The 19843-nt window shown below is 32.7% G+C and overlaps 2 protein-coding genes across 9 annotated transcripts in view; one reads left to right on the top strand and one right to left on the bottom strand.

The window, feature by feature from the left end:
* LOC111053436 (gamma-glutamyl hydrolase A) overlaps window positions 1–19773 on the bottom strand; it is a 24184-nt gene extending 4411 nt beyond the window's left edge. The window contains exons 1-3 of one of the 8 annotated variants that reach the window (XM_039441892.1): window positions 19670–19773; window positions 1658–1878; window positions 612–723 (exon numbers count right to left, since the gene is read on the bottom strand). In XM_039441892.1, the coding sequence (XP_039297826.1) occupies window positions 612–723; window positions 1658–1878 (333 nt within the window). In that variant the 5' untranslated portion in view covers window positions 19670–19773. Of the gene's footprint in view, window positions 1–611; window positions 724–1657; window positions 1879–2007; window positions 2020–3613; window positions 3869–4287; window positions 4399–8903; window positions 9279–9299; window positions 9511–18310; window positions 18339–18695; window positions 18728–19669 lie in introns of those variants that run through there. The other 7 variants (XM_039441887.1, XM_039441900.1, XM_022340330.2 and 4 more) reach the window with 7 other exon arrangements.
* On the top strand, window positions 6211–13475 carry LOC111053435. Its single transcript, XM_022340326.2, has 3 exons — window positions 6211–7978; window positions 10159–10450; window positions 11455–13475. Exons 1-3 carry the CDS (start codon window positions 7583–7585, stop codon window positions 11847–11849), a joined length of 1083 nt encoding a protein of 360 aa, XP_022196018.1. The 5' UTR covers window positions 6211–7582; the 3' UTR covers window positions 11850–13475.
* Window positions 19774–19843: the final 70 nt, after the last annotated feature.

Genomic DNA, 19843 nt, shown 5'->3' with positions numbered 1-19843 from the left:
TACTAATAATAATAGCTAATAATTTCAGAGCAGTGTTAATTATGAGATTGAATAATAAAGTTATTCAGAAGTGCGTGAAAAATCTTCACTTGTAGAAGATTCTTAATTTTCATCTATTCTTTATTAACTATTTTAACTACCTCCGTATAAATAAATATTATTTATTGGTTTGTTCGAAGCAAGGAAAGTATAATAGAATAAAGTACCTAGGTACCTACTGTGTTCTCTAGATAGCCTACATTATTTTGAAGCATCAGCAAACAAAAACTACATTACTGATGAACTTGAAATTTTGCTTTAAGATTTTATATTATTGGAAATTTACTGAGCATGGGGCACATAATCATAGGCAAATTGCTGACTAATCTGTATTAGATATTTAATTAATTATAAATACATTTTATACCAATGACTTATTCTTACTTTGCATTATTACTAAAGAAACTATATTAGTCTACATCATGGTATATAAAACATTCCTAACTTGATAAAGACTGTCTCTATTCAATTCCATGATCAAGTCATCATGTATGAAGTCATCACATTTTACAACATATCAAATCATGTATGAGTAACTAAACAATTTGATACAATTAGAAAATGATGAACACCTTTTTGGCCATTTTGTATAATATGTGACCAGTTGAAGCATAACCATTTGCCACATCAAAGTCAGCATCTCCTCCCGGGTAGAGGAGGCCATTGATATTTTTCATTAGATCCCTGAAAATGAAGAAAATATCACGATTAACAATTCATCTTTTTCAAGCAAAGAGATAAGTACACTTACATATTGATAGATTGGTAATGTATATTCCGAAAATACCTTTTCAGTTCAATAAGTTATAGTTGAAAGGAGTATTCACGACTTTGGTTTGATTTCCAATTTTGTCTGAGCTCTATGGTATGATTCCCTTATTTTATTTATTATCTAAATACGTCGTTCGTGTTCATCAACAGCAAAACATTTTTTACAAGAATGAATTTTAAAGTCAAATACCTCAGCTACTTGACCTAAAACTACCATTGTATAAAAAAAATTGGAACTGTTTACTAGGATTTTATTTGGTACAAAATGACTTGTCATTGATGGTTTTTTACATGAAGTTAATAAGATCTCTCATTTATATAGATTTCAAATTAAATAGAAAAAATAAGACTACTAGAGCACTTCTCTTCTTCAGATATCTAGCAAAGTGAACAAGGAATTCACTGTCCGAGTGAGTGAAGGGAAAAATATACAAATAGAAGATTTATGTGATAACATTATCAATTTAATAATATTAATATCAAAATTGATATAAACTATCAATAATTGAAAATATTATTATTTTGGATATTTATGTACAATAAGTAAATTAAGGTTATTGAAGAGAAAAAGTAAGAAATTATTCTTTTAGTGAAGTGGCTAGTGTATGGAGCTATACTCAAAAAATAATTTTAGTTCTGCATGGTATGATAATTCTTCATAAATTCTAAATATTTATATTAATATTTTCCAGACTAGAATTTTTTACTATCACAGAAAACAGATTGAGTCTACAGATTAAAGGATACCTGTCTCAGCTTGGCAAAACTAGCAATTCAAAAATGGCTAATAAAATATTATTTTAGCATATAGTTTCAGGCCATCATGATTCACCATGGTAAAACTTACAAGTAATATTCTTCATCTTTTCCCAAAAAAATCGGCACAACCCTGGCACCTGATCCTTCAACAGCTTTCACATAAGAGGTTGGTAGGAAAGATGTGGAATTTGAAGTGATGTTCCTTAGTTGATCAGAGGTGATTTCATGTGTCAATATTCCGATAACTGGTCGATCTGTTGCCCTTACAAGACCCAACATGAGAGATAGTATTTGTAAAACGTATTCCATCTGAAAACAAAATTTTAATAATTGGTCTTATTTTATTAATCCAACATAAAGTATAGATGAGGATATGCAGTATGGTATCAATCAAATATTTCAATTTATAAATGATTAATTATAGAACAACTAGCTTACCCGGCGAACTTCGTAAAAAAGTAAAAAAGTCAATGTATCTCATGTCACACTTGACTTTATTTGGTGAATCATTAAATTTATCACAAAATCAATATTTTCATATTTTATCTCAATACGGACTTCCTATGTGCTTAGTCATGCAGCATTTATTATTCCGAAAGTAAAGTGTTGAATTAAAGAAAAAATAGGTTAAATCAGTGTTTCAAAGATGAATTTGTTTTTATAGTTGTTTATTGTCAATAGATGGTCCAGGAAATATGCGATGTACTATGAATTTACACAGAATTCCATATTCATTCCATCTTCCATTTTAGGATGAATATAAGATAGGCTAAATTAAAAAAAAATGTAAATTAGTCTGTCATTCTTCAGTAAAAATTAATGAATGCAATATGAACAACTCTATTCCATGAGGTGAATAATTTTTTCCCAACATTTTTCAGTTTCTCAATGATAGGGGAGTGATAATTATTTGTTAGGTCTTCTAAGGAACGATTATCTACAGCTGGTAACAATCAACTACACTAACTTCAACTCCAAACTACCGTTTTAATACCAGTACACAATTTATCACAGGGTGACGTTTTTATTATACAGCTGGTAACTTTAGATGCTAAATCATATTATCTCAATATGATCTTGAATCATGATCATCTTTCCGTTCTTCGGTAGCCGCTCGGCCAAAAATTTCGAAAACAGGTCTGTAAAATGGATTAATAAATAATATTATTATTAGCCACCCTATTAAAATTTCTGGTCAGAAACCATCCCCAATATTCACAGAACATATTCCCAAACTTTCATGCCGTTCTGTCAAGTAGAATTGGAGTCTATAGGGAACAAACACACAAACAGACATTCATTTTTATGTATATAGAACAAACTCATACAATTTGTTCAAAGGTTGAAACTCAAATACCTAATTGAGTTAGAGATTCAAGGAATCTGTGGAATTCATTTTTCAAAAAGAAGCTACGGCACGGTACTTGTCAGTTTCTCAAGTTATTGGTCTATTCCCTAAGTTATTATTTAATACGTTGCTAACCGGTGCCAATTATTGTTTATTTTTTCTACATGCTTCTAGATTTCTCAAAATCTTTTTTTTTACGTTTCTATTCAGCTGGTTATTTAGAAAAGGTTTTATGGAATTATATCATTTTTGATACACAGTACGCTCAAAACTGGATTTATCAACAAATAAGCTATTCACCCGAATTTAGCTGTCATACTGTATAGCTGATTATAGCTACAGTAATTATATAACCATATAACAAAGTTACTCTAATCATAGCTAATAATAACTGGTGATAGCATACACTATACACTTTATTTGTAGTCATAGCTAATCAAATTACTATAATATAAACTTTTTAATAAGATATTAGAACTTGAATTATTCAAGAATGAACTACTCTTACTGAAACTAGTTTCTAGGTAAGAATTTTAATTCTAAAATTTATTGCATAATATATAATTTCACTGCTTTGTAATTAATTTTTTTATTCAAAAATAATTATTCATTTCAATAGCTATAACTACGTTACCGTGAATAAGAAAAAAATGCATTATTTTTATTCTAAAATAATTGAGTAACTATCAAACTTACCAACACTGTCAATGTAAATAGAAATCTACATTTTGAGTAATGCGACATGCGGTAAATGGTTAAAACAGATATCATAATGAATAGACTAGTAGTTGGTAGAGAAGTCTCTTCAGAAATGTTTGTCAAAGACTTAATTAAATTTTGAAAAAGTGGTGATTAAAAAAAATTGATAAATGTTTCCTTTGAATGTACTTGTTTTGATAGATCTAAGCAGAAAGAGATCTATCAGCTGCTATAGAAATATTCCAATTATTGAATAGACTTAGAATAGACTTTTGTCAAAAATCCACTTTAATTAAATAAAAATTAATATTTTACAGGAGCATGCTTTCGTGTGTGCTCACACATCATATAATATTCCAATTATTAAAAAAATACCTATATTGGTAATTATGAATATCAAGGGCTATAGAAATAAAATGCTTTTTGTACCCTTTTTTCAAAATTACCTTTTATCTATTTTTACAAAACAATAAACTTTTTCAAATTATAAAACCACATTAAACATTCATTTAAAACACTACGGTATACATCTTAGAAGATTTATCCTATCCTCAGGTGCAATTAGAATAAAAAAAAATAATATTGGATATAAATGAATAATAGAAAATAGTTACTCGCATCATCGAGAACTATACGGTATTTCACTTGAATATATAACTTGGTGTACTTACTCCTGCGTGTGTGTTTGACAGTCGGTTTTGTAGTTTCTCACGTACTGACGATTGAAATCGAACTATCATGACAAACGACAGGAGTTTTCACTTGCAGTAGGCGCCCCTCCAGCACATCATAACACTCAAGGGAAAGGAAGAATATCAAAGAGAAAGAAAATTCGAGACGCTGTCAACAATAGCGGAGAAAAGTCGGAAAACTACGTTTTACGCATGAGGGATCCATTCACTGTCTTATGAAAAATTTTTCACGCACGGCTGTGATGCATGAGCTCGCGCTCAGGCGTGCGCGTGCGTTTGCTGTCATTGATGAAGATTTTGACAACAGAAAAACGGTTGTAACAAGCAGAAAATTACATAAATATCAACTGTGCATAACGACAACATTGTGACACCAAGCACGGTAGGGAAGTTGGTTCAAAGTAGCTGTCTCTGTAACTGTAACTAAGATCTTAGATTCACCATTGTTGCTTCTCAGATAAGGCACGTCATTAGCACCCACACATTCTTCTTAACAGTAAAACTGAAAGTGAATGGAAAAACTCTTATCTAAAGCGTTACACCATAGGATACCAACTTGCTATTTGTTGGTAGAGTGGATCCTCTTATTAACTTGATTGAGAGATTGAACAACGCAGTGCAGTCTGGGAGAGCTAAAGCTCAAGTGTCCTTTTGGAAGGACCGTCACCGTATTAAATATTTTTGTGTCCCTAGGGAAAAATATGGTGCGATCCCCTACTATGAAACCTCATAGCACAGAAGAAAGAAAGAATAAGTGCTCTCTCCTCCGTGCTCATAAGCTTTTATCTAGAATATTATTTCTTCGGTGAGTGTTGGGTCACAATATTGTCAATCTGAAAACATCTACTAGGCCTGCTGCGGTTGAAAACTTTATTAGATGTGGGATGTTTTAAGAGATATTTGAAAACTTTCTTATATGTATCCAAATCTAGCCATCACAGCTAGATTTGTTCTACAAGTTCCTCCACTCATAAATTTTTATTCCACATCTGTCTTTCCGCATACCACTGAAGACTACAAAAAAAACCATATTGGTTTACACTTACTGAATTTTATATAACTTGATACCCTTCTTCCTGTTATTTATTATCATTTCATCTCGAGTTGAGTCTATCCAAAAACTTATTCTATAAATTCCATGATTAATAGCCTAGACTGCCTATATTATAAGTAGGTACTTTCATTAAATGTACCGTATTAAAAAATATGATTTTATGTGACAAACATTAACTTCAAATCTTGCTCAGCTAACTCTAGTGGAGTAGACATATTTAAAATAAATCTTGGCTGTGAACTTGAGTGTTATAATTTTTCCTTAAAATTGTTCAACATTCTCCACCTTTTCCCTCGAATTGTCTGACATGAAGTAAAAAAATCGATTTGGTAATTTCTTTAAATGGATAACAATAAAGTGACGTGCTCTCAGGATTGCGATTGGAAGAGGGGTACTGCTTCAGGCCAGCTCCATCAACTGAGCTATGAGTTCTTAATAAAATTAACTTTCTGATATCCTGAAAGTTGGGAGCAAAGCTAGAACTGGATAGTTCATCCATCTCCTATTATCTTCATTCACAACGAATATGTTAAGTACTAGCTTTGATTATGGATACGTTTAGTATCCATAATCAAGGTACTAGTCACTCATAAGCAAGGTATCTAGAAAGAGAGGTTCTCTGTAGGAGTCTTGAGGGCATAATCCTGAGCTTCTTCTTTTTCTTCTTCGAACATGTCTTGTCATTAAATGTGTCTTTATTTACATGCTACACCGGCCGAATCATACTTTTTGTGAGTGAAGCACTGAACGTTGTGACCGTGTTCTAGGTCACAAAACCGGCCAAAATAATCAGTGTGTGACATGCGACGTGTGTCGAGACTCGTGACTCGTGACTCGTGTCGCGCAACATGTAGCCTGCTATAAGAACACAGAGGAGATGCGGTAATGACTGGTCGGTCAAAAGGCAAGCCATGCTATACATACTATGTCACACAACACAGCAATAGGTCGCTATAAAGCCAACGACCTAGGACCTGGTCGAATGTAGGTCGTCTCAGCCTTCTCCACTCATCCACACCACATTTTTACTCTTTCAAACACATTCTTTCTTACTTCTCTATCTCTCTTTATTTTTCTTCCCATCTTCAATCCTTATCACCAGCACGTCTCTTCATTTTACTTCTAGTCTCTATCTCCTAGTTATGTTCGTTTTCCTTTCTACAATTCTTCGTAGTGCTGCCTCCTCTAACATTATTACAACTCGTTCTCTCTATTTCTTTCTCTTTTCACATTATTCTATTGTTTCTCGCTAGCTTGTCTCAAATTCTCACTGCTTCTCCTCGTCATCTTTTCTCTCATCTTCCTTCTTCCGCTTCCTCCTGATGTTATGTAGGCTACCCTGTTGAAACTCATTCCCATAATTATCTAATTTCGTTCCCTTTATTATATTGCGATCTCTTCCTCTCCACTTCCTTTACATCCTCTTTCCATCTATTATGAAAATCATCCTATCCATTTCTCCACTCTCTTTTCTCGTTTTACTCATATCTTTCACCAGCTTTCTACAATACCTCATCTCTTCATCATTATCACTTTACTCTTTCAACACAATTTTTACCACTTTTTCATCCATTTTCAGCTTCCTCTTCATCTTCATTCCTCCCCCACCTATAAGTTCTTCTCAATGATTTTCTCTCCCATTTCCGACCATTCTAATAATATTAAGTACTCTCCCTCCAATATTTTTCTCTCCTGCAACTTCTAACATATTCTCTAGCATTGTCTCTCTTATTCATATTCTATCTTTGTCATGCTCCATCTCTCTCTTCATCACGTTTCCTTCTCACTTGAATTCTCTCGTCCTTTTCTTCTGTAATCAGTCTCCTTCCTTGTTTCCTTTCGTGTGCCCCTCATCTCACTTCATCACCTTTCAAAACTCGTATATTTTTCATCGTGTTTTCTTTTCTCATCCTTCCTCTGTTCACTATTCTTTCGCCTCACTCGTTCTCTTGTACTCTCTCTCGCATATTTTTCACCCTGTCTTCTTTTCTCATCCTTTCTTTGTTCACTAGTCTTCCCTCACACGTTCTCTTGTACTCTCTCTCTCTCGCTCGCTCTTTCTCGCCGCTCTTCACCGTCTACTTTCAATGTCAGTACCATTGTGTGACGAGCGCCAGGAAGATCAAACAGTAGAGGTTAGTGTAGGCAGCAACCTTGACCGTGCGTGTGACCGTTGCTGCAACTTTCTTTGCTGTCGCCGCCGCCGCCGCCGCTTCCTCAATGACGACCAGCATGTCTTCACCGGCGTCGCTCCTGTTTTACGCGCTGATCGCCTGTACGTTGGGCGTCGGTCGTGTCAACGTGTCCGTGTCGTCCGACAGTTCGGTGACAGTTGCCGTCAGTGAACATCCGTCTCCCGTCAGTGATCATACACATCCTGAAAGTGTCGCTACCCCAAGTGATCAAATAAATCCCGAAAAACAAGAAGTTGCCAGTGGATCAGATCAGCCGCAAACCGACCGGCAAGGCAAGAACTTGCTGCAGTGGCTGGGCATTGAGGAGCCGCCGGACGCAGATCCCTATCTGGCTAGAGCCAATCAATTGTGTCTGGAAGGCGATTTGTACGAGTGCTTCAAACATCGCGTTTTGTCCACTTTTGACGAGTTCCTCCTTCAGGTGAGCCTATTATTACTGACATTATATGCAATAATACCGTATTGAATTATAAGTGGTATATAATATCTAAGAACTTGCAATCAGATATAGGTAATAATGATAAAGCATTATATGGGCGACTTATTTATATACGGTAGGTAGGTTAATATTAATTTATACGGCTATTTATGTGATTTTATAATATAATATAGGGTTTGTTGGTAGAGAGATCCTTTTATTGAATATACTGTCACACCGACATTTTTATAGCTAATATGCATCTTCCCGTAATCAAAGTGTGAACTAAACATTTTTGTACACTATTTTGAGCTTGAATATTGACCACTTAATTCAATTCACTTTTCAATCATATAAACTGTCCACAGTAACACTGTAACATATAAAATGTCCACTTTATAAAAATAAAATTAATTCTTATGGAATTTTTCAATTTATCAAGTCCAAAAGTATTATTAAAAACGCCTCATAGATACTGTAACAACCTAATTCACAAGACAATAACAAAATACTAATAATACATTATGATGATAAAGTTAATATATATAGAGCTGGAAATTTACATTCGAATTTCCACTATTGAATCCTATCAACTAACTACGGTACTCAATCCTACACTGCATTACATAGACATGTGTAAAGTCTACTACAGTAAATAGCCTACCAGAATGACAGTTCATGAGTGTACTGTACAGTATTATTATCCTCTAATAATGGTGTCTACGCGAACACGTTATTTGGTACCTAGCTGAAAAAATGCAGTTATTTTCGTAGATTTTATATTATGACGTATTGACGTTTATTTCTCTGAGAAAATCATATTGTGATCTGTATAATAGAATAATAATTATCATTATATTCATAATAGATTTGATGTTTATTCATGGTTATTAATTAACATATTATACTAAACTAAATATTTTCATACCGTATTTGGATAATCCATTAGTGTGCTTGAATATTAATTATCATCTGAACAAATCTCGAATACTTTTCACATCAAGCTAACAATCTCCTTGATTTCTCCATTCACTTGACCCTTCAACTGTAATAATACATCAAATTCAATTCCAAATAGAAAATTCAATTCCAATTCTAACATAGAAAAACTAAATGATAAGTTCTTCCTGAATTGTTTTCTTCCATCAAAAAATTCCAATTTGCAAAAATTACCGTACTCTGTTAGAAGCAGAGACCAGAAATTGGAAATTTTAAAAATAAATGTCTGATGTTATGGGAAATAACAATTTTCTCCTAACAATGTGAAATAAATGTTTGACAAGAGAAACACAGGTAAGCATAGCACCGGCGTTACGGTACCTACCGTATGTGAGCTTTGGATAAAACAGTCGATGACCTCATTGAGAACACTTTAGAAAGGAAACTGTATTCGATATCTCTTTCACATCTTCAAATGGTAGACCAGACGTATTCAAGTATGATCTCATTCCACACTTTCACCCGTCTATCGGATTTTTAAAAATCCTCCACAAAAAGAGCAAACTTTCAGTGATAGGACATGTTCAGTTACATTTTTTCCATATCATTATATATTTATTATTATAATATATAATAATTATATTATTTGCCTGGGAAATTATACGTTGATAGTTGTATTCCAAACAATTATTGGACTATCGCAGATTAGATATAGTATCCTAATTACATTTTAACTGTCCTAATCCAATGAGATGTTAATCCTTAGATGAAGATGATAAGGTTCAAATATACAGAATTGACAGATGAGTACCTAGCAATAAAATACAGTATTTATTTGACAATATTTATTGTCACAGGGTGTACAGTATTTACATTCGAATATGATATTTCGGTGAATGACCCAATATATAACTAACGGACACATTGACTGTCAAATAATTAAACAAATTCACCTACCAATATATTCGGTCTGACTAAGTCATTCTCTATAAACGAAGTAGCCCAATGCTTTATCACATTGTCACGATAATATTCGGATATTTGTTTCTCGGTTATATAAGAATTGTCTGTTAGTCCTTTGAGCTGTGACATAAATGCACGAATCATATTTAAAATTACATTTTTTTCTTAAACAAGAAAATTTATTCCTTATGATATATATATCCCTAGCTATATATTTTATTTTGTTTGATGATATTGTGGAGAGTGAAAACTGATTAATAAACCAACAAAACTTTTCACAGGATAAATACAACCTGACGGAGAATGTGCGGTTGGTAAGAATGCCCAAAGAGGAGCTGCGTCGCCTCGCCACCGAGCCGTACGAGTTCTCAACGGAGCCGCGTGCCGAGGAGCCAGAATGGGACCAGTTCGTCAAGTTCGTGATGCGCAAAGTTGAGCGCTTCGTCAAGTCGGCTGCATTCGAGGTGCAGGTGCCCGATGACGTCACCGTGCAAGGCAGATATGCGCCCAGGTTCATCGACGAGATCTACAGTGAAATCGACACACTCGAGGACAAGAACGACAGTCCCTTCTGTAAGTTGCTCAACTATTTTCAAATAGCTTGTCAATACGGTACTTTATTGATGTAGTATGGTAGAATAGTATGGTGATATGATAAAATCTAGAATTGAATAAAAAATATAAAAATGGATAAATTATTGTTCGGAACAGTCACACTCACAACCCACCATGTTCTACTTATCCTATACAAGAAATAATTCAATCTCATTTTATATATTCATTCATTAAATTCTATTATATTTTCAACATAGCTCAATTAGCTACATTATATTAGTCTATTACTGTAGCTTAGAGATCCCAGGTTCCAACACAATTATCATCAAAAATAACCAGGTCACTCCCGTGTTTATCGGATGGGAACGTTGAACTGTCGGACCCGACTGAAGTATGACAGTCGTAAGGCACATAGACTGTTCAAATCAGGCGAGGTGGGACCTTCCCGCAAAAGGCTCTCCACCAACAAAAGCCACACAAATCACAAATCCACTTTTTTACAGTAAATATAAAAAATGTTGGGTTTGTTGTCAATATTTCAGATTTCAGCCATTCATTGAATGAGAACTTGAAAATTCAATTTTAAATAAATCTCATACTTCTGTGATTTTTGTATCTACTGTATTTTATGCTTGATCTGTATAGGCTATAATGCACCAAATCTATATTTTGTGTATCTCTGAAAGTACGGTAATTGAAACAATATAGGCCAAATAGTACTATGCTATCGTTTTCATCATTGATATTTCAATCCAGTACCTAATACGGTAATGTATTTGTGAAGTGTACAATGTCTAACTTTTTCAAGAATGAATAATGAATAAATGTTATAAATCCTTGCCTTATATGTTGAAGAGGGAATCCAGTATCCCAAAATATATCATTATTCATCCTATCCAGCATTGTTGTCTAAATAATTTATTCTATTATTACTTAATCTATGAGCTTTAAATAAAATCAACATTACAATAATATATAATCAACTGACGATCCATTGTGTTGTTTGGATGTTTGTGTTGCAGCTAGGACCAAGTTCAAGAAGCTCTTCATTCCGATGCTGATAATTCTGAAACTATTCAAACTGAAACTCCTACTTTTCCTGCCATTGATACTTGGACTTGCATCATTCAAGAAAGTGCTCGGATTCATAGCACTGGTGGTACCAGGAGTTATAGGCTTCTTCAAGCTTTGCAAGCCGGATCTGCACCACAACTATGGCAGCTATGGTCACAGCAGCTTCTATCACAGCCCACCACACAAGTACAACTTGGCTGGATTCGCTCTGCCAGATCGAAGGGTGCAGGCTGATCGAATACATTCCTATCAGATGCTGGATAGTTCTGGCCAAGTATCGTTCAAAGACTCACCAACTGAAACCGATCTACCTTATCATGGATATTATCAACAACAAAATTAGTACATAAATAACTCATCATATCCCAAATTATTCTGTGAAAATCTATAAATAATTAAATTGTAAAAACAACAGCAACAGCCCACATAAGTAAGTGTATCCTAAATCGTAATGAAGCTTTATATTCCTATGTTTTGTTTGATAGGATATTGATTTTATATAGCCTAAAAGTGGAATTTTCAGAAGAGAAATACTGCTTGCTGCCAAACAGTAGGCTGGCTGAAAGTAGAGCGAATTTGAGAATTGTAGATTATAGTATGCTCTCAATATATTGTAAATAATTTAAACCCTATTATAATGTTATTTACAATGTGAAAACATCATTTGTATGGTACGTCTTCTGGGATCAATTTTGTGATCCAAGACTGGATATTTTTTCTTATCACGGAATCAACTTATTTTGTTGAAATTTGACAGTTGAACGACAGAACGACATTACAAGACTGTAATGGGATTGTACAGTATGTACTTTGTAAATAATTTGTTTAAATTCTGGTAATCCAGTTTTGAACTTGTATAAAAATAACACTAAAGACGTTTTATCGTTCATTAAGAATGGATACAAGACTGAAATAGTTAGAAAAAAATAAATGTCTCAACATGTTTGTGTTTGCAAGTATTTTTCTGCCTTAATTTTCATCAGAAAAAAACGTAATTCTCATAGAGAGGAAAATCACTGTAGCCTACTGAAATAATTTTAAAATTATCAATAGTCTGTACAATCTTTAATATTGATTGAACCCTTATTTATTATAATATTGGTTATTGAATCATGTAGCCTATTTTGTAGAACATTTCAATATTATTATTATTATTTAATCACCGATTTTTTGAACGAATTAAGCTTCAATATCAGCCATCAAACGATAAATATCCAGTTATAGTTTTGTTTTTGTTACCATTAGAATGTTCATAGAATAAGTAGTAAAATATCTTGTGAAGTCTCATCTATTTTGAAAATTTTCAGGTAACCACCTATTTGCAACGTGATTCATATTCATCCTGATTGATCTAGGCTACTTATATGGCTAACTTTCAAATTGGAAGTGGATAAGACAAGTTTTGTGTGAGATCATGATTTTGGTCCGTCATCTTGAATAGCCTACAACTTCATATTGATATGCGGTTTTCGCCATTCATTTTCTTTTGAAATTCGATCTGTATCAAAATCATGTCCACCTTCCCACTTAAAAACTGAATTTGTATTCAAAATGGCAGTCCAGAGTTTTGCAGTCACAAAATTTTTTTCAATACAAATAAAATCCCCAATTTTCAAATTAACAGAAATAAGGCTGTTTCCATAATTTTCATCAACTCTGTAGAATATATAATAAATTATAGGTAGTGTATAAAATTAAAAATCTGGTGTGGCACACTCACACAACTTTCCTTGCCGTTATGAAAATTGATCAACTGACGCTAGTGTTCACGCGCATCTCAAGTCTACTATTCTACTTAGAGTCTACTATAAGCCAGCTTTTGACAGGATAATAGCGCTGCAGAAATACGAAGTCTGCTATCTCTTCATCGTGAATGATTTAATAGAATCAACAGTTGACAACAGTTTGCAATTGAATAATCTCATTTTCTCGAATTTCGAGCTTATTTTCAATTTTAGGTGAAAATGTTACTAGACATTAATTATTGTAGAGATTTTTATGCTCAATCTTTTCCACTTGAAATTTTTTGTTTGAATTGTATCTGAAGCCTGATAATTGGGAATCTAAAATCAAACTTTACATAGATGGGGCGGTGCTCCTGAATTTTTTACAGATATGGGACTTGTGGCAGTTGATAGAGCTCATCAATAATAGAGCTCATCATGAGATATCGTGTACACAGACGCACATACACTACATACACACACACACACACACACACACACACACACACACACCACACACACACACACACACACACATCAATACCCAAATACCACTTTTTTGGACTCAGGGGACCTTGAAACGTATAGAAATTTAGAAATTGGTGTACCTTAATTTTTTCGGAAAGCAATACTTTCCTTACCTATGGTAACAGGGCAAGGAAAGTAAAAAACTACACTACGGTAACCTATTTAAACTTACACATAAATAATCTCATAAATATGACAATCAATTTGAATATGAGAGTATAATAAACATAACCAGTATCAGGCTATTTAGAACGCTGGAAACGTTTAGATTTCTGAACCCTTTAGAATAAGAAAATCACCATAAACGAGTCTATAAAATAAGAACTGAACCATAATAAACCAACTCCAGAGTGTCAAAACAAAAAATTAGCAATTGGAATGTCAGAGTAACGTGAATATGTAGGTATAACTTAAAATGTTATATTCATATATAACATAATACATATATATATATATAATATATATATATATATATATTAATCATGGTAAAAAAGTACTCCTCTTAGTAACGGTAACAAAGAATCTGAGTAATAAAATTGATGACCGCGACATAAATCAAAACTTTGCTTTACAATATGTACCGCGTACGCTATTATTCAATAAGCCTATACATGTTAAATTGATCATTGAACTTTAATATTACAATAACAAGAATCTAGAAAATCTATGAGAAGTTCATCTCTTTGTGACTTGACTAATTATTTACTTAATCTAAGCCTTGCTTTAACCAAGCATTTTATCTTAGTTTCCATTTAATAAAAATATAGTCTATAGTCTAAACTATTGTCAAAATATAGTTAGGTTCTTGATTTAGAAATTTATTATTCATTTTCAAAATCTTATTTGATTCTTGATGTTAACTTGAAAATCTTATGTGATGTAAATAAATTAATGCTAATAACCTCAACTATTTGTGTCTTAAGCTGCGTGTACACCAAAGTTATTAACAAAATTTTAATACCGTAACTTAATCCTTATAGATTGTATTAGATTGAACGGAACTTGACAAACACATATGATCATCATGTGTATGATACCGTAAGTTATGTTCAATCTAATAGAATCCATAAGGATTAAGTTATTAACATATTGTTAATAACTTCGGTGTAAACGCAGCTTTATCCATTTATTATCCATATCTTATATTATTATATTCATGGCTAATCTCGTAACTGTAGGGTTTCCAAAAAATGAAAATTTAATTTGTTAATTAAATTATCGTCTATAAATATAATTCTACAATATTTTCCATTACAATGGAGAGTGCATTTGCGGTTTATTGTGGAACACAATATCATATAAAAATGCCCTCCACTACTTTGTTGATTCATTTTCACTTTTAAACCAAAGAAGTGTCTCCCTGGAGCCCTCTGAACTCACGGTGACACACTTTTGGTTTGACAGCAGCAATGTTCTCGATAGACCGGCCAAGAAAAGGGCGTCCTGGAAATCTAATGTTTCCTCAAACTTTCCAATGAGTGTTTTAACTTATAAAGTTAGTGAAATGTGTCGACCGAATATTCCACGAACTTTTCGGTTTGGCATAAATGTAGCGTTCCCCTACTTATAATGAGTTGCTACTTCATGTTACACTCCATGTCGACCAAGTACTAACCGCAGATATTACAACTGATGACAGAACAGATATAGGCTAACAGTAGTGCTACGAACGTAACATACCAACAATGGCCTGCAATTTAAATGTAGCGTTCTTTTTGGGACACTCTATAATGTTTGTTTTAGTTTACCCATGCAGTTTTAATATTAGGCTACAGTATATATGTATTTGTGTGCTCTACAGGAAAGATATACATCTTCTCACCATTCCATGGCCCTCTGCCCTCTGGGGGCACTCCCCCGGAATTCGTTGAAAAAAGTACCTAAATAGCATTTCAGAGTGATATTTAAGTAGAAAAACTTATTAGATACGGTACCTTACAGTACCTATGTGGAATTTTGCAATCTTTAGTCGAAAATACTCGAATTATCAAGCTATGAATTTATAAAAAAATATATATATATATATATTCATGCAGAATTTCATAGAAAATTTTTGAAGATAGATTGTAGCTCATACATTCATCATACTTTTTTGCAAGACATATGCTGGAGTCATATGGAAAAATATCTGAAAAATTGAATAAAACTAGTCTGGGAGCTGTGAGTAGTTTTTGAGAAAAAAGTTGAAATATGCAAAAAATCTAAGTAGAAAAACACTGACTTCTACGTTTGAAGCCTAATAACTTTTTTTAATGACCAGTAAACAAATAATTTTTCGCAATAAAAATTGTAGACAATTTAATTCTGAAAATAATTATGTAAGCTGTGTAAACTAAATTTAAATAAAAGTTGAATAAAATGTATTCCTATATGTAGTACATTACACCACAAAAACTTGCTGTTTTATGAGGAGAGAACTAATAACTCATAGGTTGTAGCTGATTGCAAATAAGACATGGATTTTAATTACAGCTGTTCCAAAACAGCTGATTTATTTTGTTTTAAATGAAAAAATATTTAAAATAAATTATCAGCTGAAAATTATTTTCCTTTACATCAACGCACGACCACACACTGCAAATGTGATGGAAAAACTTCTACAGGGATTTGGCTAGGATGTGTTTAACCATATGAAGTGATTGATCTACTACATAGGAACCGAGTGGAGGTACAAAGCAACACAACAATGGACGAGGTAGACATGAAATTGTGCATTTGAGTGAGATTAGAAGATCGAAAAGGAACTATAATGAAGATGAGTAAGGAAAGATTTCCAAAATGTTTTATTATGTTGTTTTCCATGTTTTGTTTTTATGAGTTCTATTTACATCTCTATAATAGAGATAGTAAAGACTGGAGGGGGGTAGTTACGGAAGCCTCAGCTGAAGTCTTTCACTATCTCTATGGAGACAGCTAAGATTATGATGTTGATTAAATAAACAAACATTCTTTGTCTGAGTTTGAATGAGACGTTTTATTCCTATCTACTTAACTTATATATTCATGCAGAATTTCATAGAAAATTTTTGAAGATAGATTGTAGCTCATACATTCATCATACTTTTTTGCAAGACATATAGGCCTATATTAGCCTATACTACCTACATGATTTCCCTAGAAGATACAAAATTTTTCAGTTTCAGTAGGTACTGTATTTTACAAGTGAAAATATATGGTTTTCTTTTAGATATAATTTCTCTGAGTTATGAGATGTCGCAATAAGTAAGAAGGATAATAACACCAATTTCAAGCAAATACTGACATTGAACAAAATAGGCCTAGTACTAATCAATAGTATTTATAATTGGAAGTAATAATAATTATATAAGTTATAATTTATATAATGATATAGTGTTTATATTCAGATAGACCTATGTTTTTATAGTATTAAGAATCAATCAAATACTGTCATATAACATGAACGTTATAACTTGATGGCAGTGAAGAAAGATGGGAGACAGGGTTGCCAATTCTTCATATTTAACTCCATTTTGCCTCAGACTGTACTAAAACCATAGTCATCTACAGGGTAATTCTTAATTATGGTAAAATAATTTAATACGTGATAGTAGAGGTGAAAATAAGAAAAAAATCTTATAAACATATATTCATAAATGCTTCATTAGCGAGTTATACAGAGTGAAAGTTTTCACCCGGAATTCAGTTCCTCTGGTGAAATACACCAATGCTGAATTGTTTGGGGACTAGTTTTTGAAAAACTTATGCTGGAGTCATATGGAAAAATATCTGAAAAATTGAATAAAACTAGTCTGGGAGCTGTGAGTAGTTTTTGAGAAAAAAGTTGAAATATGCAAAAAATCTAAGTAGAAAAACACTGACTTCTGCGTTTGAAGCCTAATAACTTTTTTTAATGACCAGTAAACAAATAATTTTTCGCAATAAAAATTGTAGACAATTTAATTCTGAAAATAATTATGTAAGCTGTGTAAACTAAATTTAAATAAAAGTTGAATAAAATGTATTCCTATATGTAGTACATTACACCACAAAAACTTGCTGTTTTATGAGGAGAGAACTAATAACTCATAGGTTGTAGCTGATTGCAAATAAGACATGGATTTTAATTACAGCTGTTCCAAAACAGCTGATTTATTTTGTTTTAAATGAAAAAATATTTAAAATAAATTATCAGCTGAAAATTATTTTCCTTTACATCAACGCACGACCACACACTGCAAATGTGATGGAAAAACTTCTACAGGGATTTGGCTAGGATGTGTTTAACCATCCTCCTTACAGCCCTGACCTTGCTCCTAGCGACTTTCATCTGTTCTTACATCTCAAGTCTTTCCTTGGCGGTCAACACTTCAACAATGATGACAAGCTGAAAGAAACTGTTCCCAACTGGTTGAAGACATAGGTGGCAAATTTCTATGAAGAAGGTATCAAAAACTTGTGCCTCGCTATGACAAATGTCTGCAAAATTTTGGTAGTTATGTGGAAAAGTAGTTTAAGAGTTGTAGAATTTCGTGCAATAAATAACTTTTCTGTATCTGTACACAATTTAATTTGATTACCAAACGGAACTTACTTTCTGGACCTACCACGTATGATAGAAAAGGATATAGTGAGGTCCATGTTATAATGGCAGTGTACGATTGACAATACTGTACTGTTGCCGTCCTTTTCTATCATACAACAAAACAGATAGAGCTATCTCTCACTAGCTTTGCAATGTTGTCAGTTTGCCAGAATATTTAATTTTTACTTTTGACAGTGACTGTACAAAAGTAAACAAAATTCATTATCAGTCGCCATTTTTTCCTTCATTCTATCAAAATATTTGAGTACACAAGTCATATAATTAATTTAAAATGTATTTTTGAAACAATGAAATAATTTTTAGACATTACCCTATGAGAAACACAAATTAAAATATCTGATCTGAAATGACATTTTAAATGTTGATAACTAACCATCCTAGACTTCATCCATGCTTCAGTTAGCCTACACCTATAGGTTAGACCTACTCATACCGGTATAAATAATATTGAAAAGTTATTTCAGAACTATTTCCATTGAAATTACTTATTTTGAATAGGATTTTTATTTTTCTATTATTTTTAGAAGAAATTGGAATAGAATACCTACCAAATAACCCAATTTCTGTTGTTTTGAAATTCAGATTGTTGTATCACAGATTTTTAAATTAGCCGCCATTTCAGGTTTGTATAAAAATAGAAATCCAATCTCAGTTGTGAAAGCAAATTTTCGAATCAAATTATAGGAAAAAAATTTTCTTGATTAATTTGACATTAAATTGATTATTTAATATTGAGGAAATGATAATTAATTTAGATAAAATTTAATGAGATGAATTGAGTAACAGCTGTGTACACTCAGTGGCAAAATGGAGAGACTTGGCAACGTTTTTCTCCTATCTTTCTTCACAGCCATTATAACGTGGACCTCACTATAGCAGCACTATTCTCAATCCAAAACTGCCAAGTCTCCTTCTCATTTATACTATTCTTCTTATATTTATACTCTTCTTCTATTGTCAATCCAAAACTGTTAAGAATATAACGTGGCTACCTTAGACCAGTTATAGAATAGACACGCTCGGAAGTCTAGCCTCTGAAGCCAACATCTACTGACAAATCCACCCATCTTGACGTCACACATCGTATGGAAAACTTTCAGATTGTGTCTATTTCAGATTCATGGTGTTTGTAGGTTATTTCTAGCTACGGGAAAAAACGATATCGGTTAAGTTATAATGTGTTATGCGATCTCGGCTTCAAAGCTATGATGTGTTTTGAAAATAATAAGGTACGGTAGCCTACAAAACTAATTTATTGTCATGCTGCAATGAGTTCACCTACATCATAACCAAGGATAATATTACAGTTACAACTTACAATATTTATTTGTATAAATTTCAACCTACGCATGAAAAGATATTCCAGTTTTATTCCTAAAAAGTTTTGTGCAATTATATGCTGCGCAGGAGATTACCATTTTCATAAATAATAACATAAATAAATAACAATCTGCTATGGAAAACAAGCTATGTTTAACAACAATGTAAGTTAAACACCACAAACTCAAAAAAGTATTCTAT

Source organism: Nilaparvata lugens, chromosome 1 (genome assembly GCF_014356525.2).
Source record: "Nilaparvata lugens isolate BPH chromosome 1, ASM1435652v1, whole genome shotgun sequence".
NCBI lineage: Eukaryota > Metazoa > Arthropoda > Insecta > Hemiptera > Delphacidae > Nilaparvata > Nilaparvata lugens.
Note: the sequence above shows the minus strand (reverse complement) of the source record. Positions and strands in the feature narration are given on the sequence as shown.

Excerpts from the sequence above, each read along its gene's own strand:
- LOC111053435 (XM_022340326.2), top strand. The coding sequence starts at position 7,583 with ATGACGACCAGCATGTCTTCACCGGCGTCGCTCCTGTTTTACGCGCTG. Across the intron at positions 7,979-10,158 it reads TTGACGAGTTCCTCCTTCAG|GATAAATACAACCTGACGGA; the intron begins GTGAGCCTATTA and ends AACTTTTCACAG. Across the intron at positions 10,451-11,454 it reads CAAGAACGACAGTCCCTTCT|CTAGGACCAAGTTCAAGAAG; the intron begins GTAAGTTGCTCA and ends TTTGTGTTGCAG.